At 34.1% G+C, this 27777-nt stretch overlaps 2 protein-coding genes across 2 annotated transcripts; one reads left to right on the top strand and one right to left on the bottom strand.

Moving 5' to 3' along the window:
* Positions 1 to 5391: 5391 nt before the first annotated feature.
* LOC129566368 (alpha-tocopherol transfer protein) lies at positions 5392 to 15637 on the bottom strand. Its single transcript, XM_055442241.1, has 9 exons — positions 14926 to 15637; positions 13997 to 14854; positions 8712 to 8980; positions 7245 to 7336; positions 6991 to 7144; positions 6730 to 6923; positions 6514 to 6624; positions 6008 to 6158; positions 5392 to 5884 (listed from the first exon to the last, which is right to left on the bottom strand). The coding sequence occupies exons 3-9, from the start codon at positions 8899 to 8901 to the stop codon at positions 5838 to 5840; spliced, it is 939 nt and encodes a 312-aa protein (XP_055298216.1). The 5' UTR covers positions 8902 to 8980; positions 13997 to 14854; positions 14926 to 15637; the 3' UTR covers positions 5392 to 5837.
* Positions 15638 to 25906: 10269 nt separating this feature from the next.
* Positions 25907 to 27670, top strand: LOC129565670 (uncharacterized). The gene has a single exon (XM_055440781.1). It carries the CDS (start codon positions 26678 to 26680, stop codon positions 27668 to 27670), a length of 993 nt encoding a protein of 330 aa, XP_055296756.1. The 5' UTR covers positions 25907 to 26677.
* The last annotated feature ends 107 nt before the right edge of the window (positions 27671 to 27777 follow it).

Raw genomic sequence — 27777 nt, 5'->3', positions numbered from 1 at the left:
AAAACAAAATGAATTATTATGTATTGATTATTATGTATTAGAGAACAAATACATTTACGATCTTTTTTATTAAAAAACACAAAGAAACATTTCGTTTTGGGTTTTTTTCTTCCGTTGCTGGCCCGCCGTGTCAGTGTCTCTGGCTGTGTTGCGAGCGTTGAAATCTTTTTTTGTCCGGCGATTTCAATTCAGCCGATGGCGCTGCAGGCATGAACATAATATCATTTTCTTTCGATTTGGTTTTCCAGTGAGTTGTTCTTTTCGACTAGCAGCAGTTGATCGAATTGTATTTAAAAAAAAAATCGAAACAAAAACTTCATCCGTTTAATAAAAACCAATATGAAGCAATACACAGACTCACACACAAAAAAGAGAGACAGTCTATTTATGTTCCTCGGGATAAAATTTATCCCGAGGTATAAAATTTTTGTCCGATTTGGTATAAAATCAATTTATGTTGACAGGGATAAATATTTTTTACTTCAAAAATTTGATCAGGCTAACAATACTGTTAAATAGAGATGATTTTCAAGCTCTCTGACATTTAGTTCGTTATTTTTTTCATTACTCAGGTTCTTTTGCTTGGATTTTATATCCAAGGTATAAAATTTATACCACCTGGGGATAAAATTTATACCGATATTATATTTATCCCTCGGGATAAGAGTTATCCCTCGGAAATTTACGACCATGTCGGGACATGGTCGTAAATATTTATCCCGGAGGTGTCAGATCGATCAGAAACAGATATCATTTCTAATCATACCAACACTTATGACACGTTTAGAAACGTCCAGAAAAGTTGAAAAAGGTTGGGAAAAAGTGTTCTTAAACGATTTTGTACGATTTTGTCGTATTAGTACTTTACCAAATTGAACATTCGGCTCATATTTTATAACCGTCAATACATTTGTTGACAGTTTTGCACATTAGACAATATTGTGATCACTCTATCTGCCGCATTGACAATTCATGTGCTACTACATCAATTGCATTCTTTATTTTCGCCTTTTCATTCGTGAAATGTGTGAGTGACACACGCAATCATGTAAGATTCCCTTGTATAGCTAAAATGATGGCCGTTTTATGCGCCATCTCTCATTCCGTTCTACAATTACGGCTATTCGTATTACAAACAACATGTGGAGAGAATGAAATGAAGACGTGGAGAGAATGATTTGAGTGTTTCTCTTTATGAACAAATTTTTTTATATTTTTTTATGAGGATTATGTTTTTAAGGTACATATTATCATTATTGGCCCTTCACATCATTTATTTATTTTTATCATTTTTATTATTAAATATAATAAAATGAATGCAAAAAATCTAAATTGAGTTGGCCGACGAGATATGAGATGGCGCTGACTAACGGCATTCGCGCGATTATCTCTCCAATTCCATACAAATACGGGGTGATTGGACACACGCAGACAACTACAACAGCATGTAGGAGTCAGATGAAAAAGACGCATATTATAGAAGTTGTCGGTAAGGCAGAAAGAGATCACAATAGTGCTCAATGAATAGACTGCGCCTCTTTCGACAAAAGTTGACGTATTTTGGGAGCAAATAGCCTATTTGTTTCAGAATCATGGGAAAAGAACATTCCAACCAGAACTGTGCAAAAACCTTTGATTGGGACCTGGCGCATCATGTATATCGCCTCGAACAATTCATTTTAGTCATTTCTGATGGAATATACACTTTTTACTCGCTGCTATCGTATTTTTTACCATATTTATTATAAACAATACTAAATCGATTTCACATCGATTTTTGATCATTTTTAGCAAATTTTTGACAATTTTGTATGGGTGGTACCCGTAAACCCCCCTTCCGAATAGCTTCAAACTTTCTCGCATTTCATTTTTCGGCGAAAAAATGAGATTCCGATAGTTTCATGCTGATCGCATTTGCACAAGTTTGGTTTTGGCCCAATAATTTTATCTGAAATTTCCTTGAACTTCTACTTCGGTTATAACATTTCAATGCGAATTCCCAATAAACTAATAAACATAATTAGACGACATCAAACATGTGTTTTCCGATGGCTGAGCATCTCAGCATTTCGTATGGGCCAAGGGCAGTGTCAAACCGGATCTGGTCCATCCTGAAGATCCACTTCCAGAACTGGGAGCAGTTCTGGTCGATCCTGAGGATCCACCAAAACCCACTTCCAGAACTTGATGATTAAGATTATTAAGATTGAATGTTGATATATTATCAGGATTCGATCTTGATAACTTCCAAAAGATATTATTAAGATTCATCCGATAACGTTATTATTTGAATATAGTTAATATCCTGATAAAAAGTTGATAGCGTTATTAAGATTCCATCATAATGACGATATCGAACGATATTTTTAGTTTATTACGATATCTTGATAAAAAAAAATCGTGAGCACAGCTATAATCTCAAAAAGCCTAAACTTAGGGATTTTTCGATGAAAAATCGATTTTTTTGAAAGTTGGAATCGAACCAATCGAATATGAGGGTAGAGCTATGTGAAAACATGACTCGATTTGGTCGTGTAAGTATCCAAAATGTTCATAAAGGATTATACTAGATGTTCAAAGGCAGAAAAGATAGAAATCGCTTGCTTTTATCTGTCAAACCGAAGCTCAAGTTCGTGATTTGCTCATTTTGGTCTGAAATTGGTCTTTTATGTCTGGGTCAATTGACGCCAAATTCCATCCAAATCACAATCTGACAACTAACCAAATATTTGTACAGGTTCTGGCTAAACGATACAAGTCAAAGACTGAACAAAAGTCTACCATCTGGATGACTTATATGGGTCAAATGTAAAAAATGCCGAAAATTTGAATTTTTTTTGGTCATTTCACACTGTAATTGGCCCAGAATGCATTTTCATGGGCTAATGTCTTGGCAAAATTTATATATATTGACGAGCCAAACAAAACCCTATCATCAGTTTTTGCCGAAAGTCGTTTGGAAAAATTATTTTGGTCCAAATGTTGCGATCTAAAATGGCTTCCGAAACGAGTGGAATGAAAAAATAGATAACTCTTTGGAAAGTGGTTTTTTTCTACGTTTTCCAAGTTTTTGATGTCAAACTTATTTTTTTGAGGCCAATTTTCGAAATTTATATGAATATCTCAGGAAAAAAAATTTCTGGACCAGTCTAACATCACATGCATCTGTATTATGAATTTTTTACAAGAAAACCACTTCTTCTTTCATTTACATACAACGAGAACTATTAAAAGATTTATTTTTCATATGTTCAGCATGAATTTTTGTCCGAGGGATAAGTTGCGATTTTTATCCCTCGGTATAAATTGCATTTTATACCCCGGGATAAATTTTATCCCGAGGAACATAAATAGACTGAGAGAGAGAGAGTAGAACGAAATCATCCGATGTCATTGGCTCACATGCTTACCAAAAGCCGTAAGAAAGACATTTAGTTAACGTACTTAAAAATGTTCTAACATTTTTATCTGTTTCAACATAATGGTCGACAAAACGAAATGAGAAGAAGAGATCGAGAGAAAGCATTGCAAAAGTGTCTTTAGTTTCGAAGGCTTTTTTCTAATCTGTAGATTAAATTTCGTAGCTCTTCATCTTCGTAGTTAGTAGTGTAATAATTCTAATCGATAAGGATAACACAAGTGATAGCGGTCAAAATAACAACAACAAATATTATCAGTCATTACACTCATTTCATATATTCATTGATTTTTTTTTTCAACCATTTTGATTTTCAATTTAATTTTGTTTTTTGTTTTTTTCTTCTCTTTTCTTTTTTTCTTCCTAACCCAAAATCCTTGCACTTGTGTTCGTTTCACGTCACACATCCTTCAATCACACACAATTTTACACACACACACACACACACATTCACATACATCGTGCAGGCGAATCAACATATCTGTGATAGCAGACTCAAAATAAAACAAAAAATGAAAAAGAATTTACAAAAAAAAAAATTGGACAATTACTGTCACATTCATTGACCAACTGACCATGTTCGAATGAAATCGAGTGCTAACATGCAGAATGTAGACCATCGCATAAAACGGCGCTCAGCGTGCATTCGAAAAAGAATCAAACAGTCCACCAAGACATACACACACACTCACAAACCAATCACTCTAATCATACAATCACCACTCATTAGCAATAAGATGCACTCGAAATCCCTCACACAGACACACCGACACCCCCCTTGATTCATTGTGGAACCGAAACACACACATACACGAACAGTTACGCCAATGCAATGTGGACAAAACCGGGTGAAAAATTCAGTGCTTGACTGTTTCTCTTTCATTGCAACTCTCCATGAAGTACAAAGTATAAAGTAAATCATTTTGTTTTATTTTCGCGTAGAAGATATTTCATACAAGGTCAATGTATTTGCCTACGATTTAAAACAAATGAAAAAACATTGGAAAACAGCGAACAAAATCGCAGAAAAAAATGGAAAAATCGTGAAAGTAGCAACAACAGCAGAAAAAAAATAATCACAAACACATACACACACACGAACATTTAAAACAAATATATATATATTCCATATGACGAGGAATTATTTCTCCCTTTATTTCCTGTAATTTCGAAAACAACAACAAAAAAGAGATCAAGTATGTAATTTTTTTTTATATTGAAGTCTTGCAGCTAATCGTTTTCATAAATCGATAATTTGCTTTATTTTGTACACAATTGAATTAGCATTTAAGATTAAGGTGTATCATTATTATTATTATTATTTTTTTCATCATTGTATAATTGGTTTTTACTTTTATTTACGCGATTGACGCACGTATCTAAATAATAAATCTATGTCTATTTGTACGTATCGAATTAAAAGTGTTAAAGCCAGATTAATTAAACACACTCACACAAACACACAACAAAAAGAGAGAAGAGAATTGAGAACAGAAAAAATTTCATGGACACAACAAGAGTTACTGATTAGCAAGTAAAAAAAAATAAGAATCGATAAGAGCGTAAGTAACACTGAAAGCGACAGACAGATATTCTCGCTTGTAAAATCCAATGATAAAATCTTTTTTTATACTTCTGTGTTGTATATCACGTGGAAAAAAAATTACAAAACAACAACAACAAAATGGAAATAATTGAATAGATCAAGGACCACATGAACAATAAAAATCAAATTTTAAAGCATTGAGCCGTCGTATTTTCTTTTTGTTCTTCTCTTCTCTTCTCGATATGACTTTTCAACCTATTCCAGCGACGTCACCAACAGTAGCAAATTAGCACTGCTAATGAGGTAAGTGCTAAGGGTCAAGGGGAACATATAATTCAAGAACAAATAACTCTCTTTGATTTATGTTTTTTTTTTTTGCAATTTTATTCCATTATCATAATTCGTTATGAATAAAAAGATTTTTAAATAATTCTCTTTCCTAAAATTTCTTTGAAAACACCAATCGTAGCAATGCAATGATGATTAATTCAATCAACACACATAAATAATTCGAAACTAATCGTTTCGATTGATTACTAACAGAAAAGAACAAAAGAAAAATTTCAAATCAAGAATAATAAAAAGAAAAGTAGAAAGGACTTAAAAATCTAAAAAAAATATTTCCCTTATCTTTATATAAAGTACGTGTATAGTAAAAATATGTAAGTTTTTTTTTTGGAATAGGGTCTTTTCTCGTTGGTTGTCATAGTCTTTCTTCACACTTTTTCTCTCTCAATGGTTGTCGGACTAATTCTTTGATAAACATCAAAAAAATTCGTCGTCGTTTTTCGTCATTTCTCCTTGGGAACGTTTCAATGGATATATTGTTGTGTTTCTAAATTCTATCACAGATTTTACGATGTCATGAAATGTTTACAGTGAATTACGAGCCGGTGAATCATAGCCAAATGAATTTGCCACTGGAATTTGAAAGAAGATAAAAACAAAATTATGGTCAAGGTAAGACAGAGATATAGATAATAAAAGTAAGTACTAAAAATGCTATTTGAAATATGATTGCATGGTTTGAGAAGTGCACATACTTTCGAATTCCTTTGAATACAATCGGAATAGATCGCCCAATGCAACGCCAGTACCGTCGGGAATATCAACTTTTCCTCCATACATGCTTGGAAGACACTCGACATCAAAGTGACGATGCAACGATGACATATCTCTGCCATGGAAATGAATCTGAAAACGAGACGAAATAGGTTTTTCATAAGTAAAATTCGATTTTTTTCCAGCTTTTTTTTGCAGTAGGAAAAATAAAAGGTTTTTGAAGAAAAAAAATTGGCCAAAAATTGGAAAGAAAATGAGTAAAAATAAGCAGCAAATGGAATTTTACGGGTAAAATGATGCGAAAAAAGACAAGCGAATTTTTTCTAATCATCCAACGACAATTTCCTTTTCTATTCTTATGAAGATCGTTAAAATTTGTGACTTAAAAAAATCTGTGTCTAGCCAAAAAGCCATTATAAAAAAAAATTCTAGTATAATAGTTAACGGTCAACGGCTAGGTCAATAAAAATGTCAATTGTCCACTTACACGTTTGCGCAATTTTTCTCGAATGAATGGTTTGAAGATAGCAAATAGCATGTTGAACAAGTACGAATTGTTGACAATATGCACAGATTTCAATCGCAATGACAAGGAATCCTAGGAAAATTAGATCCATTTATTTGTTAATTGATCAAGATATGGATAATTTGTTTTTTCTTTATGATTTCCGTCTGTGTGACTTTCAAATGTTGATTTCCTTACCTGAACCCATGTAAGAACAAGTGCTGCAAATGATGGTGTAAATTGCATGATATGGCTCAACGACAGACCGTCAAAGTCCAAAATGACGCATCCACCGCAAATTTGTGTGGTTGGTTCGAGCATTGATGCGGCAATTGCCACTTGAATTGCACGGAACAAATCGTTCAGTGAGCATTTGCTTGGCTTCCATTTTTCTACGGATTATTTTTGTTATTAACCTTTGTACTTATCAAATGAATAAATAATCGATGCTGCACTTACTTCCGCATTGAATGACCAGAATACGAGAACCGTTTCGGTCGCGTGTTGGAACCAATTTAACGAGTTCTTGCTCGTAAACGTGAATAACTGAATTTGGATAAAGGTCTTCATACAATTCGGGATGTTTTTGTTTGAGTTTAAAGAATGTCTTGATCTAAAGATAGAAAATGGTCAGAACAAAAAAAAATGAAAGAAGGTCAATCAGGTGTGACGTTAGCGAATAATTTGTAGATCAATGGTGTCGCACAACTTACACGATCGAATGCGCTCTTTGGATAATATTTGCATGGTCTGAGATACATTTTCAGGAATTCATCGTCGGTTGGGACATGAAGCGTCTTCTCACCTGTGAAAATATCCAATGAAAACAAACAAAAACAAATTATAAACATTAACTTAAACTTTTAATAAGTGCTAAAAAGTGGTGAACAAGAAAATTCCTTTCTCACTTTTAATTTCAGTATGATTTCTATCGCTAAACGTGCAGAGAAAAAGATAATAATTTGTTCTAATCTGAACTTTAGTTTTCGAGTTAAAGCAATTTGGCCAAGTCAGGTTTGCATGATTCAATGTTGTTGGTTCGTTGCGATGGGATTTTAATTACAATGGTTTCAGCAGTTAGCACACGCTAGTCAATAACTGAATTAGCGTGACGATGCTATAGCGAATGGAAACAAAAGTGAATTCTCATCACACTTTGCGTGTGCTCTCGTCATGCGAACAAAGCAGCATCGAAATATTCGGGCGAAATAATGGAGAAAATAATCATTTGCAAATTGTGATGAACAATGTGTTTGGAATGACGTCGTTAAATTCAACTTTATTTTCTATTCTCTTTCGCTTCAGCTTGTGAAATAATAATCGCGCATCATAACTTTGAGATGAAAATCATTTGCAAGTAGTTGAGGTGTATGAGAAGAGTCTCTCACAGTATTTTCTGTTTTGGGGTTTGTTTATGACACCTACCGCTTATTATTTCATCATTCAATTGTGCCATACGAACACAATACAGTTGATTCTGACGAGCTGATCAACGTTTCAGAAAACCGCGCGTCTATAAACTTTTAAATATCATCTATTAAAACATTTTCAATGTCACAATTCAACAGCAACACTAACAACAACAAAGAAAAACAGACGATGGCAGCAACGACGACGACGACGACGACGACGACGACGATATAAGACGAAAGAAACGAACATAGCTCGCTGTACTGTAAACATATGACAAGCGTTCAATAGAACGAACGCGAAATAAATGAGAGAAAATCAGGTTTTTTTCATTCTATAATTTGAAACGAGCTTTTTTTCATGTTAGCTCAGCACAATATAAACCACACACGCGCGCGCATATCGAAACCGATTGAACAGTCGAAGTGGACTGAGATATTTGCTGAACACGTGATATCTAGCGATTTCATTTCATGCACACAATTTAACGCATCGCCGGACAGTTCCATCGGTTGGCCAAAGTGACTCATTTGACCGAAATAGCCATGGGGGGAGGATAAACAGTGTGACGTATCTCTTATCGCATCGGTCTGCATCGAAAACATTCAAAATCCGCATTCATTGATAAAAAAAAATCCGGCCGCATCCGATCTTCAAGTTGTGTATTAAAATCAATTAGGAGACACTAAATTAGCACATCTGACGGTATGCAATTGTCGTCATAAGACCCATACGGGAATTTCCCGCTTTAGTGCGCTGGTTAAACTCACCTTTCAACATTTCACGCAGTTCGGCAATTGCTGGACCGGTAATTTCTGGCTGCTCTCGGAGTTCAACTCGAGCCTTTTCCAACACCGCTTCCGTCGGCTGTTCACTCTCCAAACGAATTTCATGCGCACCCAGGCTGATGTAGGGCACATTATTTTCATTATATTTCACGGTTACAATTTGCGCAGACATTTTTGTGTATCTGTTTTTTTTTCTCGAAATTCTCAACCGATTCAAATTTCTAATGGTTCAATTCGATCCCGTCAATATTCTGCAGAAGAAAAATAAGACAAAAATTATGTTAGTTGTTTTATGCATATTACATTTCATCGATCAATAGCAAAGCCTACGATGAGACGGAGTTTATCGAAGTGCAAAGTTCGAAAGGGGCAGTGACCAATGTTGATATATGTTTATGGCAAATAGCACGTAATGAGAGAGTTTTTTTTTCAGTTCGCATTTCTTGCTGTTGATTTTCGTTGTTTTTGCTTTCGTTCTGTACGTTTTGAAACATGGTTTGTTTTTTTTCATAATATAATACTTTCCTGTGCAAGATTACACGGCTCGCGCAATCTTTGCCACTTCATATCGCGCAACATACAAACTAAACTTCGAATCAGAGGAAAAACATGTGCCAGAATTGAAAATGGAATGAATTTTGTTCCAGAATGAGGATTGTGCAAAGTTTGTGTGTTGTACGGTTCAATGAACATGATATGATTATCGTCGAATAAGCGCTCATTTAAACGAAAAATTAAAAACAGCATCTTGTTAAATAATTTTCATTTCGCAGTCTTTACGTAATGACACAACGAAATTGCTGGCTTTCATTTCCTTCAAATAAATAAAGCAGAACGGACAAACTGAACGAATGAACGAAAAAGAAAAAAACGGACGGCGTATGGCGAAATTGTATTCCGTTCATGGTGAATTCGGGTTAGAGATCACAGACTTGAAATACAAAACTCGACCTAACATTGATAAATGAAGTCGAAAATAGAATAACGACAAATTAAAAAAGGTGTGCAATAGAATACAAAAGGAGAAGAAGAAAAAACGCGATCGAAACGTTTTTTTTTTTCATTGAAATTTTGGAATTGATTATTTAATCGAATGTGTATGACAATGAGTGCATCATGACCTGTTTTAATCAATCGAATGCTGAGGTATACTGAGCTGTGTGTGATATATGTGCCGGTCGATAATTTAGGGCCGATATGTCTGTTTCATTGCTCAAAATCGAATCAATTTGATAATATTGCCATCATCAAAACCAAAATTGTACTTGATCGAATGAAAATAAAATATGACGACGACGATGAAAAACGAACCGAGTATGTGTAATGGAATACCGAAGCGTACGCTAAAATAAACAATAAATAACATCGTCTCATAGTCATTGGGCGACGCAAATTCAATACAAATTACGATTATCGTACAAATGAATAAGCAAAATGATTGATTAATTTGCTGCAGTGTTTTCAATATACTCTATGTATTTGTGTGCTTCTTTTTTTCCATTTCAATGAATGTTTACGAGAGGGAAAAAATAGAGAGAGAGAGAGAGAGAGAAAGAGACACTGAATGACAATGCAATGCGACGTAACAATGATCAATAATAATAATGAGCAGACGTGCTGCTGCCTGAGACAACAACAAACGGCGACGACGACAAAAAAAGCCTTAACAATTTCAAATCATGTTGCATTCGGCGGCCGTGCATTTCGCATTGAGAAGAGGGAAAAAAACACACAAACGCGGTTTAAAAATAGCAATGAGACAGGGAGAGAGAGAGAGAGAGAGAGAGAGTGAGTGAGTGAAGATGAAGTAACATTCAATCATGTTAAAGTGGCAAGTGGAACCGTGCTTGTATCATATGAATTTCGTCGTGTGTCGAGGGTGTGCGACAATACACAACTTCTTTTTTCCTTCTCCTTCTTCACTTGTTTCTTTTGAATTTCAAGCCCAAAACAAACACTTTAAACAGATTTGGATAGCGTATATATTTGAAAGAAACATTGTTTGTACATGCATTGCGTTTTGTTTTCGGCATTCTTTCGACATTTTTGCGCAGTGCGTAGCAATGCCTAATGGGCGATTAGATAGGAAGTATGTGTGTTTTACTCTTTTTTTTGTTGCATTTTTGCTACTCTGCTTTGGATGAGTAACCACTACAAATGATGCGAACGAATGAATAAATGAAGACGGAAATCAACGCCGCACACCATGATTCTACGGTATAAGAATGAATTGAGTCCAAGTGTCAACAAGAGATGTGTTCTCTTGCAAGATGAGTGCGCGTCTTTGTTACCGCTATTCAATGGCGAATGCGGAAAATCCCAGCGGATTGCGTCACATGTGAATATAAAAGTTCAAAAACTCACACGGAGACGATGTGAATGACATTTCATATTTAATGAGCGTTTATTAAACACAGTCATCAATTTTCCGCTCTTTATTTTTTCAACCGCAGCCAACTGTGGCAGCAATGTTCGTAGTATGACGACGCGAATGGGTAAACCGACGAATGGACAAACTGCATTCAATCGAATGTTAGTTCAAGTGAAAGAGAAAATAGTAGAAAAGAAAAACACATTTATTAATAACAGTTCTGTCGAAGGTCAATCGACAGTCATTGTCCGCGTAAAGAAAATTTCTGCTCTTCGCTTCTAGTGGCCACTTCATGAATACCAAACAATAAACGTAAATGCCTCAACTGTTCGTGCGTCGCCTTCACATTTTTGGATTTCTTGTGCGATCGACGCAAAGACATCATTTGCGTGCATAACAATTCTTTGGCATTTTTTTTTTGTTCAATAAATCAAAAGAAAAAACAATAAATTTTTTGACACTGAAGGTTTTGGCAGAAAGAAAATATATTTATCGCAACTTTTATGGTTTGGCATGTGAAATTTCGTCATTTCCAGGGAATTTTTGCACTTCAATAATACCTTAAAACTCTTTATTTTCAATCAATGAACTAAATAAGAGTTTAAATGGTTGTGGTTTCGTCATTTGGAAACATTTTATTGTTCAGATGAATTTGCGTCTCATTGGGAAAGATAAACAAAAACCCAATTGCTGGCGCAAAATGTGTGGTACAAGTGTATGTATCAAAATGTAGTTTGAAGGCTACAAACTATGTTGAAATTCCATCTCTCTCTCTCTCTCTCTCTCTTGCTCTCGCATCTCAAAATCTAAAACTATCGAGCAATAAGCGAGTGCTTTCAATTAAATTTTCATTTGCCACAACACCAACATTATTTCGCCGCATGGATCCATCCACAATCAAAAACATATCAAGGGCCAAAGAAATCACGTTCCATGTGGATTTCCGTGGAATAAACAACGATTTTCATTGTGTATATGACGATGAAAAAAAACAGTAGAAATAATATATTACTACGTCGTTCTTCGTTTGGAGCACGCAATACACAACAAAAAGCACACAAATCATAAACATCGTACACGCGTAGCAGTACTTGGCCAAATGTGGAAAGTAAACGCGTGTATTTGGTTTGTTGTGGTTTTTCGAATGCATTGAGTGAGAGTTGTTACTACTGCTGCTGCTGCTGATGTTTATGCAATACTCTATGCATAAGCAATTTAAGCGTTGTGCTGGCTCAGAGTTTTTGTGTTATCTATCTGTTTTCGGTTTTCATTCAAGTCTCGAGTGTGTTCACCATATGGCACACAAAGCACACATCGAAAATGAATTTTAAATTGAAAAGAATTAGGAAATGTGTTGCGGTACGCGGAGGAAAAATCTATTGTTACCGTATCAGTGCACAGTGCAAGTATGCCACTTTCTCAAGGGGATTCTGGGTGTAAAGTGAAAATGCCCGGGAAAAATGCATTTCACAAACGAAGATCTAGAGCTGAAAAATTCTCAATGAAAACTAGTCGATTAAAATAGGAATGTGATTGCAGAATTTAATTACAGAGCTGTATGTGCAAAACTGGATTTCAAATTATATTCCATACCCACCCAGGGAAACGGAATCGAATGAACACTTGAATGCGGTTTTAATCTTTTTTATATTTCTAATTTTTTTTTCTTTGCAAGTGCTAGTCTTGGAATTAAATAATTTATTCAACTTGTTGCAACCACCAATCGAATTACAGTGGAATCTTTTCGATTGGCGTCAATTGATCTTGCAGAAAAATGGTTTCGCTCCAGGATCCATAGTGATGCAAACAAAAACAAGCGGCGTAATTGTATTAACAACGCTCAGAGTGCATTTGGAAATTAGCATTTTTAATTTGTCTGATTAAATAAGCGCATGCGCAAAGCATACCCTATCGTCGCCATTAGCACACCAGTTCAATTTCGGTGTTTATTTACGAAAAGTGTTGACGAAAAAAAAACGGTAGAGAAACTTCTTGAAATACAGAAAAATTGCTTAATCATTTCGTGATTCAAATTTCCGTTTTTTATGCAAATGCCGATGAGTTTGACCGATAACGGTCATCGATGAACCTTTGGTCGAAGAATTGTTATTTTTGTTCGATTCGTTTTTTCCCCCGTGCGGTTTGGTGTTATTCTGTCTATCGTTTGGAGAAATTTTGAGAATGAATCAGAGACTAGATCAATAAATATTCCGATGGAATGATCAAAACCGAGACCATAAAAATGGGAATCGTCTGTATTTTCCATTGGACTAATGGCTCATCAGAGCATTGATCGCTAAAATCGAACGGCGTGACGACAATTTGCGTTCCTTTTCCCCCTTCTTCTTTCTTTTCTTTCCGATGAATTAGCATTGTAAATATCTTTCATCGCTTTTTATTGTACCGGTTTTATTCAGATATGTCCAAAGAGACAGTGTCCAACGGAACTGTTCAGTGAGACTATCACATTGAGGTCAGTGAATGAGTCAATTTTAGAAGCAACATACTATGAATTAATGGACTTTATTGCAGCCTCACACAATGATAACATTCTCAGAAGAACATATTTCAAGAGATAAATTTCATTCCAACAACTAAGTTTCTTTCTTTTCTTCGGTTCGAAAAAAAAACCTCTTTCTGACTCATAGATGATCATTTATCGTAATTGAAGAAAACAAATGGAAAAAAATCGCCGTATCAAAATGTGTGTGAAGTTAATCGATCAGAAAGTCTGTTTTCAAGCATTCACAAGAAACATATGATTCACTGGTTGGACGATTATGCAAAAGGTTCTTTGTTTCACCTCGACTTCGTTTGAATTATACATTAGTGCTATTTGCAATGCAGCAAATAAAAAATAAATATATGAGTTGGAAACAATTTCTATTTGTCTTACTTTTAAAACACGTACGCTGTTGATTTCTTGCAAAATATGACACGCGAAAAAAGTAATAACTCGGTCTTTTTTCTTTCTAATGACGAACACAAAGACGAAATAGTTCTAAGTCAATGCAACGAACAAAACAAAAAATAAGCAGATAATAAAACAATTCTTATTCTCTTTTTCAACACAATAAACACAATATTTGGATAGAGCAGTGAGAGAGAGAAAACTGAATTGAAATAGGTCTGTTGTCCACGAGAGCCTACTACAAACTAATCGAAAATTCAAAGCGTTCGACCAAATAAAAGTGAACAACACAATATTCTAGTTGGTGTGTTGCCGGTGCTGTTGCGACCGCTCGCAACATTGAATGCACGAAAAAACGAACGAACGAACGCACAAACGCCAAATCTCAATCTACGTTGTGCACTAAGCAAATAACAACGCATTTAACCAACCATGCGAACAGCAGACGCGATCGCAACGCTCAAACGTCATGCTGATGTTGTTGCTGTAAATATTATTTCAGCTGAGCGCGCTAGTATACACACACACACACACACATACACACACATACACACAGTCTTTATCGGCTTTACTTAGCAGCATAATCAGGAAATATGCTGGCGAAACGGCTGCGCTGCGCTGTGCGCCGTGTTATGTATAAGCTGATTGCGTAGTCTCTTTCTCGACGTATAGCATCGGGTCCAGTTTGTTGTCTAGAAAAAAAACAAATCAACACTCATGCGCCCATTTAGATCGGTTGACCGGACGGAACGTAGCTATCGTATCCAAAGCAATTGCCGTATCGTTTTTGCCCATTTGTTTTTTTTCCGTTCTGGGAAAAAGCGGGAACATGCCAGTCAGCCACTGTAATTTGAATGGCTCAATTTTAATACACATGCTACTCAATCACGTTTAATAAATTGATCGATTTATACTTTTATATAAAAAAATTAAACATCGCATCTAACAAAGTCATAAATTACAGTCGCTTGCACTCAATCCATTCATTATTCTGCTTGGATTCGTTTCAACCGTGCAATTTACATATGATTCCATTCGAACGATCCAATTCATATGGATTAGATATGACAAATTCTCTATTTCAATGAATTTTAATGCAAAAACAATCATTTCAATGATTCGAAGTTTTTTCCCCTCTCGCTCGCGTTCCTACAACACAGAACAACACGATTCGATGACATTTTTTCGAGAAAGCAGTCGACTGATATCAATTCTATTCCTATTGGCGCTTATTTTGGTGAGCTTCCTTAAAAAAAATCACACAGCGATAGATAGCACACTGATTTCCGTTCAAAACTGTCTCGTCATTTTGTTTACCGATTTCCAGCAAAATCGAGGAATTTTACCCATACTTCTGATTGTTTTCATCGAATTGTAAGCAATTATATTTGGGAACTAAGATCCGCGAGTATGTTTGATTGCAACAAATCAATGTACCATTCAAAGTTGAATCGCTTCCGAATTGTTAATTTTAGATTTAAGTTTTAGGTAAATGCACTATGATCAAATCGTCATCTTTTTCAACCCCCAACGAACTATTCATTTGCACGGATTTTAGATGAAAACCGCTTTATTTAATTTAATATTGATTTCACACGTATCCTGTGTCACTTTCACTTGTGACCTAATTTCTTTTTGACATCTGAGTTGCCCGATCCAAACCGGTGGAAATGTTGACCGTTGTTGTTGAAAGGGATGATTTTTCGATGGCAATGGAAAATCAAGATTTAGTCACTCAAAATACTCAAATGTATACATTTGCAAAGGAAAATCATCATTTCTGATTCAAAAATTGTGAAATGTTAAAATATGTTTGATATTTATTGGAATATTGTACAAAATTTATATCGACACTCACTTATTAACTGAAACAACAAAAAATTTCAACGCTCCATAGAATAATGCAGAAAAAATATAAAACTGAGCTTACATTTCCCAAGTGGGGACGCCATATAAAACATAAATTTGGCACAATTTTGATTTGAATCGACTATGAATCGACCGTTGTAAAGTGCATTGGAATAAAACTGTTTTTTGTGGTATGTAGTTTGATAGTTAAGGAGGGACATTTATTGGTAATATTAGATTCAAATCCAAACAAATTTTGTCTGGAAAAAAAATATTTTAATTTTGGTTTATTTTTGCGAAGAAAAAAAATCCATTGTACCAAAAATTTCAACCATTCTTCCCATAATTAATTTTGAAGATAAGAATACTAGTAAGTAGTAAGTGGAGAAAATGTGAGTCATGGGAGAAGTTTACCTCACAAAATGTTCCAGGTCGATATGATATTAGATTCAAATTGGATGTCAGGGATATTTCAACAGGTTCAATGAAGTTTAATGCAAAGTGAAAGCTTAAGAATGCTTTTCAATTATTATACTATACTGAGTCTCTTTGTATAATAGCGCAATCAGATGATTTCTCAACTGTTTATTCTAAAAATTGATGGATACATTTAAAAAGAAATTGGGTAAAAGGTAATTTGTGTAGGGATTAAATGATCAATGAAAAATAGTTCAACACTACATAGAAGGGTATTTAACCCGCGTCCACTGGAAGTGTCAATTTGACACTATTTTCAAATTTAATTGTGTTTTCGAGCTATTCATTATGGTTCACATTAACGCTGTTAGTGTCAAATTGACACTACTACACACGAAGAGTGTCCGACACACATATGAATATGCATATGGAAAATATGTTATGGCTGTGCTAAATGATTGAAAAGAAACATCACAATGGCTCACTGAATCACTTTGATCAATTGGATCGGGGGAAATATCTCCAATTGACCGATAAAATGACGGAACGGTTAGCTTGAAAATAGTGGTGCAATACGTGTTATTGTTGTTGTAATTGTATAGTTTGGTCCCATGTTGGTGTACAAGATACCTTATAGACACATGCTTATTGCTACAAGTAAGCCAAATATGAAGCAAAATCACATTAATTTACTTATAATAATCGTTTGTCTTCGATTACTTTATTATATATCATATATAGTGTGGCGTAGTTTATCAATTTTTTTTTATGTTTTCCAAGACATTCAAATCGCACTAACAAATTATAACAACGACATCAAATACGATTATCTTTGTATTAGTTGTAGAAATAATAAACATTCGAAGATTTTCATTTAGTGTCAAATTGACACTGTAGCAACGGATACGTGATTTTATTGGAACAGCGGATAAGGGTTAACACATAAGAGAACTAAAACTAAACGTGTGCTTTCCACTATCTTCATGAATATAACGACATTCATTTAGAGACTAATGTCTTGAACAACATGTAATAGGAGCCAACTGTCTTGAGCAACTAAAAGAAGAAAAAAATCGAAAAAAATAAAGATCGAAGATGAAAATAAATGAGGAAAATATGAATCGTACTTTAATAAATGTTTCCAGTTTCAAATAGGTAATTCCGAATCCATGATAGAAAATCGGTCGCTGAGTGTTTGCAATCATCAGAACGAGATACTTCTTGAAATTAGTATTGAGTTCGAGCCAATTAGACTCATACAAACAGTCAGACATTTTCATGTAGCTTTCCATGGCCAATTCCCCGAAGAGACAATTGAGAAATAGATTTGATAAACTCACACCACATGAAATCATAACAACGGTCAGATCGGAATCAATGTGTTTGAGTTGCTGAAAGTACTTAATCAATAGAATCTTATATCGTTATGACAATATTGAGATTTTTTACCAAATCGAGATGAAAAATAGAACAAGCCAACCAGAGCGTGCTGCTGAATAGTTGAATCAGAATGAATGGACCGTACACATCACGGGTTTTAGAAAACCAACTGGAGAATCGTAAAAATGAAAAAAAATATTCCTTCATAATTCCCCTCAGTTTCAAATCAATCTTACTCTTTTGCACCGATTTGAAAAGCGATCAAGTCACACAAACATTGTTTATTATCGAAAAATTGATCACTAGAGTTGAATTTTTGTACAGTATATTGGAATCGTTTGTAAAATGCGCTATGATGCAAATACATGGAAATGAATAGCAGAATAAGAGATCCATTGGCCACCATGTAAGCTAAGGTGGTGATAAGAATGAAGAATATTTCAGCAAAATATCCAAGCGGTGTCGATTGGTTCCAAGGTAGACTGAAATAAACCGAATATATTAATTAAGCCTTGCCAATTGGGTTTCAGTCGAATTTATAAACAGAGTAGGGAAAATATTCAACAATTTACAGGGGAGAGACGTAAAAATCATTCGAATCGAAAGACTTACATAAGTTTAAAAGGATGAAACACATGTTTTGCATCGAAATGTTCATTGATCATCCAAAGAACCACTGAAGTTAAAGGCATCGATCCCATTGTCATCACTACAGCAATTTTGATTACAGCATAAGCGCGCCACAAAAATTCACTTTTCTTGTTGGCATTTTCAATGAACTGGAAAGATTCGTCACTTTCGTCTAAATTCGAAGAAAAAATATGCACTGAAATCGGTTTCAATTTATTACTAAATACATTGAATCTCACTTGCAGTGTAGATTTTAGACAAGCCTTGGAATATTTCTCGCATACTGTGGCGTTGGAAAAAAATCACTATAATGGCATACGTGATGCTACCAAAGCCAATGATTTGACAAAGAGCATACAACGTCTCTTCCAAATCTATTGAAATATATTTCCACGCGAAAGCCACACTTGCCAACATGCCGCTTAAAGTTGACGCAAAAGTGATCAAACCGAAAAATGAACTGGCAAGTCTTTTCCATTTGCTGGTTTCTTCAGCGGGGGTACATAGATACAGCCACTCCAAAACCAGGTTATTTGTTGCTAAAGGTCTCATTTAGAAAGTCACAACGTAATCTAATCAACTTTGATGTTTTCAAACACTTATGTCTAACAAATTAATTTTGTAAAAGGGAAATGAATTTTTTTCCTCAAAAATTCTTATTATGATTGTAAATTTTTGAATTGCTCAATGAATAACAACAACGAGACGAAACCTAGAGAAGAACCTTCCCGATGAGAAACGTCCAAATCGCTAAGAGACCAAGATTGATACTACTTTTATCAGGCACAGAACAAGAGCAAAACTCACTTTCAAAGTAAACACGTTCGTGATAAAATTGATACATTATAGAAAATTACGACAATTCTCATTTTCTGGAATTTAATCACAGTTATAATTGCTGCAATTTCCTACAACTGTAATTAAACAATTAGGCTCATGATATACTTCTCGTCCTTGCTTCTCACACATAGTCACTTCTGAGCGGTGTTCTCACTAATGCTGCACACTGGTAACACCTAGAGTAGAATAGGCAACATAGGTTGCTTCGTTTACGCTAATTACAACTAAATTTACGTTATGTGTAATACATTGCTTGCTATACACAGCTCACTAATACATAGAGCTGAGGACAAAATGTGCCGTTTACTTATTAAAACACAGGACAAAATCTTGGAAAAGTAAATGAGAATGTTTTTCAGGTGAATTATCAACATTTCTGTTTTTAAAATCGACATGTTTATTTTTAAACAATTTTTTTTTATTTTTATTTTTATTTAACACAGCTAAGCTCTGGTTGAATATATTATAATAGAATGTGGCCGGAAAAGAGTGCAAGACTGTTACATCAATTGTTATTTGCTTACAATGATTAATAATAACAATAACTATTAGTTCTCGACTCGTTAAAAACCTGGCTATTTTCGTAAACTTTTTGCATTTACACAAGTAGGACATGAAAACAAAAACACAGTCATCCAACCAAGATGGAAATGCTTGATATTAGTCCGATAGCAAACGGTCCAAAATAACCTTTGGTAAACGTTTCCAAAGGGACAAAGGCTATGTGAAGCGTTAACTGTTACGCGTTTAATTTGGAAATTTGGGACTGCAAAAGTCGTCACTCAATTTATACACAAGATAATTTATACAGATTTATTGTAACAATAAATTATCATCATCAGTATACATCGAAAATCGTCGTAAACATATTGTCGATTGTTCAAAATTTTCATATTTTGTCCTTATTGTTGTTATCTGACTTCTATTCGACGTTCATTGGACACTTTGTTCGAGTACGCGAAAAAGAATAACAGATTTGAAATTGAACTACATTGAAGTGGTTTTTAATGGGTGATCTTTACTCTTTTCCAAGAATCTAGTTTTAAAATTGCATACAAAAGTTCGAAATAAAATTGAAAACCGTTTGCAAAACAATTTACTAAATTGAATTTAGATACTCTTTTTCTACCGTTTCATTACTATTTGAATTACCCGGTCTTCACCGTCTACAATGTCTTCGATGAGATAAGAAACTAATTCATTACTAACCGCTTTGTTAAAAAACGCATCAAACTTTTCATGAACAGTTGTCTTATTTTGACTGCAACATTCGCGATTCATGAATACATTTCCACTAAAAGTCTGATGATTCGACAGAAGAAAATTATTTGTGCATATTTAAAAGTCATTGAATATGTGTTTAGGAATGTAAATTAGACAAAAGCAAATCTCTTAACCCTCAACTGCATGAATTTTTCCTAGGACTGGGAGTACTGGTATTTGGTTGATTTTTGGCCATAGATAACGAAAAAAATATTCATAATCCTAGATTTCCCATGGTTTAGTCAGGAAATGCGATAGAAATAAGTCAGAGAACAATGAAATCCATTGTTTAAAAGTGTCAAAAATATGTCTAATTTGGAAACCGAATAATTTATTTTGTCAAATTTTCGTTTTCGTGCACATTTTTGTTAATAACTCACCAATCGTATGACATAGACAAATGACGCCAAAGACAAAAATAAAGAAAAAACATTGACAAATAAAAATTCCCCTTGAAGCAATGTCATCCGCCGTACGATTCACATTATACAGGTGTTTAAATGATGCCCGCCAAAAGGCGGGCTTATGCAGTTGAGGGTTAATGATGGCCCCTAGAACTTGACTCACTCACTCGCCTAATAAATACCAAAGACAACGCAAATAGTTTTTAGTTTCATTTGGAATTTCAACATGATGTGATCGGCTAGCATATTCGTAATTTATAGTTTCTTTGCGCTAACGTCTGCTATGACTGGTATATGTTTATTTTGAATAAAAAAAATATTTAATTTGAAATCCAATAATTGTTGTTACATTAAAAAATGAATATTAGTTATTGTTATTGCATAATACATGAAACTACTTGTGGTTTGAATACGACTAATGATATACAATATTTTGGCAGGTCTGTCGCACAACAAAACTGTCGTATGCTTTGAAAAATATAAGGTATTCCAGGATATTGAAGTATTGGATCGTATAGACACATTTGAAAAGTATAATGGACTTAATCTGTATACACATATAATTGTGGATACATATATAACGGATGACGATTCAAGTAAATATTGAATAAATTGATCGTATCTATTGATAAAACGTTAAAGAACGCAAGTTTGAGTGTAGTAATAACGAGATGTATGTTTGGTTTTAACTAAAGATATAATCTCATTTTGGCCAATAACCAGAAGTTCTCTACCATTTATTTCCAAAATTGAGTAAAATAAACGCAAGAAAAATATCAACAACAGATGAATGTTGATTAATTGTTTACAGCAAAAGTTTTGTAGTTAAACTTTCTTTGTTAAAAATGTTATTTACTCTAGTAAATGCGCCCTGCTGGAAAATAAGCATTGGATGCCCTTACATTCGACAATAACCATGTTTATTTGAATGGTTATTCTATTTCAAACATTCGTTCGAACCTTCTGAGAATCACTTTGAATACACTGAAGTTTTGCTACAAATTTCATTTTTTTTTTGGCAGAAAAAGCAGAACATTTTCCTCTTTAAGTTAGACAAAATCGATCGAAAAACTACTTTCTTCTTCAAATAGGTATTAATAACCAACAAACTTACATTCTTTTACGTCTAACCGACAGATATGTAGCTGTCGTATTTTATGAGTTTGTAATAAATATTGACCTCTTCTTTGATTACTTCGACTTTAAGTGCCGTGGAGCGCAGCAGAGCACTGGATAAATATGCCTGATTTCATCCAAAAATGGTTGAACAAACGAGAAAAATATCCACATTTAAACGTAAGCATAATTCTTTCTCACCTTCGCTAAATTGCAATGGATAAACGTAACGATATTAATTTCAATAGGTCATTTTGGGAATCTATTCCACTGCTGAGCTGTTTGAAATGGGTAGTTCTTATATGTTATTCAATTCTGGTCTATTTCTCATAAAAGCTACAACAAGACTGACAAAAAATCACTTGTGTCATTGGTGAAAGAGTTTCGGACGGTATTTGATTACACCAATTTGCTGCTAACATCAACATTCGGTTCATACGATGGAGACAATCAATTCAATACGGAAGATCCACACTTGTTTGAAATGTCTGAATATCTTGATCTTATGCATATATCGAACCAGAGTACCATAGCTGATTTAATAAAAATGAATGTGCCCTCAACGAAATTAACCATACAACAGTCGTTGGATTTATTCCCTCGCCCAGCTGCATCATATAAGGAGTCATATCCTTACTTTCATTTATGCTCGAGTCTAATGCGTGAGTATAATGAATATGAGGTAATAAAATATAACACCGAGAAGTACAAAGTTGTAATACGTAATGTACACGATAAATTACTTTTTTACGTATTCCATTTCGAAAAATTCCGTCACATAGCTAATAACATGAGATGGGCGATGAAACATAACTTGGCTGGAGCTCTGGTCTTTTCCCCCAGTAACGATGATGACAAAGGTTGTCTTGTCGAACAAGACACATTCATGGATTTCAGAACAATGGAAGGCATCAATTTGGATATACCAGTGCGCAATGGCTCTTTGCAACGCATTCAAGTTGTAAATGATGCGATTATTGTGTCGCTGGATGAAATGGCGCAGGTGGCGCAACTCTGCAAACAAAATGTCCAATGTAAAGTTAAAGTGTAGCATATGTTATTTAGTTAAAATAATTTTCTTTTACATAAACCATTTTAAAATTGTTTACAAAAATTTGAAAAAAATGGAATTTTTTTTTTCCAAATTTTCCATGTTTTTCTTTTTTATCCTAAGTAAAATTCAACAGTTTGTTCGTTCAAGTCTTTGACTTTGAATCAAACGTTGCATTGAAACCAAACTACTTATTGTGGAATGGTTATAATGGTTTACAAATTTAAGGAACGTTTATTTGACTAGGTAATATCATATACAAATTGAATGCTCGAGACCTTCTTAACAAAGTTCAGAACAAAGTAAATATAAATATTTTTTGATATGAAACTCAAAATTTGGATAATTGCTTAAGTGACTATTATAAAAATAAATGCATCCGTTTGCTAACACGTAACAACTGTAGTAGAAAGTTAAAATTTGTCTACGTAAAATTAAACATGGAACATTATTTTGGCACTTAACCCTTTAATGCATACAACCGCCTTAAGACGGACATTTGAATGCCTGTAGAACGTAAACCGTACATCGGATCATATTGCTTCAAAAGGAATTTTTATTCGTTAATGTTCTCTATTTTTGTCTTTAGCAATATTTGTCTATGTGGTATGATTGTAAAGTTATAAACAAAAATGTTTTCAAAAACAAAAATTTGACAAAATAAATTATTCAAACTCTAAATTAGACACATTTTTGACACTTTTGAACAATGGGCTTGATTGTTCTCTGATTTATGTCAATCGCATTTCTTGACCAAACCATGAGGAATCCAGGGTTATGAATATTTTTTTTATTATCTATGGCCAAAAATCAACCAAGTTACAGTACTCCCAACCCTGGGAAAAATAAGGCATTAGAGGGTTAATAGATAGCTTAATATTAAACACGTGTCTGATCTATTTCATCAAAATATGTACTCTCGATTTCCTTTTCTTGATGGACAAAACGGCATTCATTCAGACGCTAACGTTTTTAGTATCATGTAATGGTTTCAACTGCCCTGAATGAGATAAAAAAAATTCGAAGCATAATTAATTTAGAAAATAAAAATGAATGGGGAAAATGTGAATTGAAGGAGAAATCTACTTACTTTACAGAACGATTCTAATTTTAAGAAGACAATTCCGAACCCATGGCAATCTGGTCGACATGACTATTTGAATTATATTCAAATTGTATGTCGATGATATATTCATTTTGAATATGCAATTATTGTCAAAGGCAAAATTTGCATCGATTCTTATAAAAGCCATGGGTTCTTCGGCAACAATAGGCACGCTCAGTGCAAAAATAGCGATTGCCACAAAGAGAAGTAGCCTTTTAGATGACATTTTTGACTGAGAAATAAGAAAAAGACAGAATGATTGATAATGATGTAACGGAAACATTGTGATAGCTCAACTATCTCAATTCTCAATACTTACTAACTTAAAAAGCAATATAAATCATTCATATTCGTGGAATAACTATGAAATGTCTTTAAAAACGTAAATAAGAGACAATTGAGTCAGCCTACTATGTAAAGCTGAGACATTAAAAATGTATATTATAAATATGTAGGGAATGAATACAGTCCATCAATCCATCATCACAAGTGTAGAAAAGTTTATGATTTTTCGCACTCAGTGCATACAACCAGTGCAGCGTCCGATTTGAGTCCGAATCATGAATTCTATCACACAAGGTTCCGAATGACTATTCTAGTTAAAATTAAGTCAGATTTTAGACCTACCGTTTATTTTTGCAAAAAAAATATCACAATCTCATTTACGAACGACCAATTTTCTCAAAGTTGTTTCCTTTCACTATATTACCGTTTCTTGTTCTTCTAATTGTTTTAATGCACTTTTTTCACTTTAATTCACTTTCAAAGTTTGTTGTTCACTCTTCGGTTGTCGAAGTAATAATAATTGTTACAGTGGATGTCATCTGCTATTTATACGTTTTTTTCAGTAGCTTCGAACCTCCTCCATAGCTTCGAAGCTCCTCCATAGCTCCGCTGTATTCTTTCATTCTTTATTTTTATACGGGCTACTTGCTGTCGCTGCACTTTTTTTTTCTCAAACTAAATAAATTTGGGTAATAAACATATGATTCATCAAAATGAAATTCGATGAAATACAAAATATGAACATTTTGGTGCACCTTTTTTCATGAAAAACGTTTTACAGCTTGTTTAAAATGTCGACTGAATATCTGTTAGCTTGTGGTAAACAGTTACAAGAAATAACTCATGCAACTCGTTATCTGAAATTGTGAACAACCAAAGCGCTTGGAGCCGAATGACATAAAATGATAAATTTGTCTCCAAGCACTCATATGTTTTTTACCACTATTTTTCATATTTTGTATCTCATCGAATTTCATTTTGATGAATCATATGTTTATTACCCAAATATATGAGTTTGAGAGAAAAAAAAATGTGCAGCGACAGCGAGTTGAACGTAATTAATAAACTGTAAACAATAATAAATGTGCTACTGTTGTCATATCTCTGTTATCCAAAAAACGATGAATCATATCTCTATTTTGCACCAATTTAAATGATTTATTTGCTTTAATTTTTACACGGCTTACTCTGTATTTTTTATACGGCTAACTCTCTGACGCTGCTATATTTTTCCTCGCTAACTTATTGTTGTCGATATTTTATTTTTTCATCATTTGTTGAAATTTGTTGGTGAATTTGAATTTTAATGACGAAAGTTGTAGGCGAATATTACAAAAATATAAATTTGCAGCGACAATAGTTGATATCTTCCGGTGATGTTAATTGCTACTTTATTCAGTCGTTTTTATTCAAAATACTCAGCGTGCACAGCGAAGCAATCTTATCAGTGTGCTTCGAAGTGGTGGGATTGGGATCAAAGTCACAAAATCCAGTTTCTCCTTCAATGTTATTGAAAATGTTCAAGAAATCAGTTCAGTTGCAAACGTCGCTACATTCAAATCAGAACAATAAACAAGGGTCTTGTACAAAATGTACACAAGAAAAAGTTTCATTCTAATTGTTTTGTCTATAGTTTTACAAATAGTGAATACATTTTGGTTAAACGATTGTTCGTATGACGAAAAGTTACAGCATGTTACCTACATGTGTGGAGTGGAAAATGGGGAGCATTTCAGCCGACGAACCAGAGAATTTTTATATTGCAATAACTATCTATCGGGCATCGATCGTAGTCTGGTTCGAATATTGTCATTCCCGGGATGTAAGACTGAAATATTCAGTGAGGAGTTTGGGATGAACGCATTCAAAGATCTTATTGTGCTCAATATGTCAAGTGCTGGACTCAAGTCATTGCCAGAGAATATATTCAATGGAAACGAACACTTGGAGAAATTATTTCTGTCAAATAATATCTTGGGCACATTGCCAACGAATTTATTCAGCCACTAGAATTACGTGAACTGAATTTGTCGAATAACGCATTATCCAATGTGAATGAGTCTTTGTTTGCGAACGTTGAAGAATTGCGGAGCATCGATCTATCGGGCAATTGGATTGGCGATTTCAATGCATCAGTCTTTTCAAATCTCAATGAGCTGGAATTTTTTGACATTGGCGGCAATTTAATCTACAGCATCGACACAGATTTGCTGATAAACAATAAAAAATTGAAAAATTTAAAGCTGAATAATAATCTTATATCCACTTTAGACTGCAAATTGTTGAAAAATTGGTCCGAAAATTTAATAAACATCTCGATCAATACGATGGAGTATTTGGATGCGAGTTGCGTTAACGACACCAATTTAATCATCACAATTTCGCCGATCGATTCTATTTCGTTACACAAATCTGAAAATAATATCGTATGGACGTTTAGCAGAGAAAGTTTCGAGAGACTTCGGCTTTTAAATGTGTCCGGCAGTGAAATAGAAAATATTTCCATTCTAATTGAAGAAGCGAGTATACACTTGGAAACACTTGACTTATCGTATCAGTTTGTGGGTGAACTAAAGGCGAGCACATTTCAACGTTTCATCAATTTGAAGCATTTATACTTGAGACAAACGAATTTAACGCATTTTGAATTCGCAACTTTTTATCACCAAAGAAAATTGGAAATACTCGATATTTCGTACAACAATTTGAAACGAGTCGATTTTAAACTTTTCGTGAGAAATTTCAAGAGATTAGCTTCTTTAGATTTAGAAGGGAACAATTTAAAGGAAATTGATAGCATAACAAGTACTCATTTTCCAGAGCTATCCGTGCTGGTTATTTCAAAAAATGATTTCTCTTGCGAATATTTAGCGAAATTTTTACTTCAATGGAACGATTTAGTATTGATTGATAATCCATCAGGCCAAACGCATATGGGCGGAGTTGATTGCGTTCACACCACTGAGTTTAATGTAAACAACGGAACAAAGACTGAAACACAGGTTGAAGATAAGGACAGTGGCTTGTTGAAAAGTCATTTGGAAGATATGTCTACAATCAAAACACTCTTGATCGTTGGGGTCATTATTCTTGTCATAATTTGTCTACATTTTGTGGTGGGCAGATTCAAGCCCGTCAACCAAGTGATTAGACATAGGCTCAACAGTTCATCTGTGCAACATCGAGTGGTTTACAATCAACCAACCGATACGAATGAAGTGCAACAAGTCAGTTTACTGGATTATAACTTACCACAAATGATAACAATAAAAAAACAACCCGAATGTACGCTGAAAAAGAAAATTGTGGATTTTGGATAATAAAGATATGATTCAAAAAGAAATTTAATGAAATACAAAATATGAAATATTGTGGTAAATATTACATTTGCTACAATGTCAAACAAATCTGAAAATTTAAACAACCA

This window comes from Sitodiplosis mosellana, unplaced genomic scaffold (assembly GCF_009176505.1).
Source record: "Sitodiplosis mosellana isolate CC-2019 unplaced genomic scaffold, AAFC_SMos_1.0 Smas_scaffold_3, whole genome shotgun sequence".
Lineage (NCBI taxonomy): Eukaryota > Metazoa > Arthropoda > Insecta > Diptera > Cecidomyiidae > Sitodiplosis > Sitodiplosis mosellana.
This window is presented reverse-complemented; position numbering and strand designations above follow the sequence as displayed.

What these genes read in the sequence shown, in the direction of transcription:
- LOC129565670 (XM_055440781.1), top strand. Translation starts at nt 26,678, where the DNA reads ATGGAGTATTTGGATGCGAGTTGCGTTAACGACACCAATTTAATCATC.
- LOC129566368 (XM_055442241.1), bottom strand. Translation starts at nt 8,901, where the DNA reads ATGTCTGCGCAAATTGTAACCGTGAAATATAATGAAAATAATGTGCCC. An exon ending in ACTGCGTGAAATGTTGAAAG is followed by an intron (nt 7,337 to 8,711) that starts GTGAGTTTAACC and finishes ATATTTTCACAG; the next exon opens with GTGAGAAGACGCTTCATGTC. An exon ending in CAAAGAGCGCATTCGATCGT is followed by an intron (nt 7,145 to 7,244) that starts GTAAGTTGTGCG and finishes TTCTATCTTTAG; the next exon opens with ATCAAGACATTCTTTAAACT.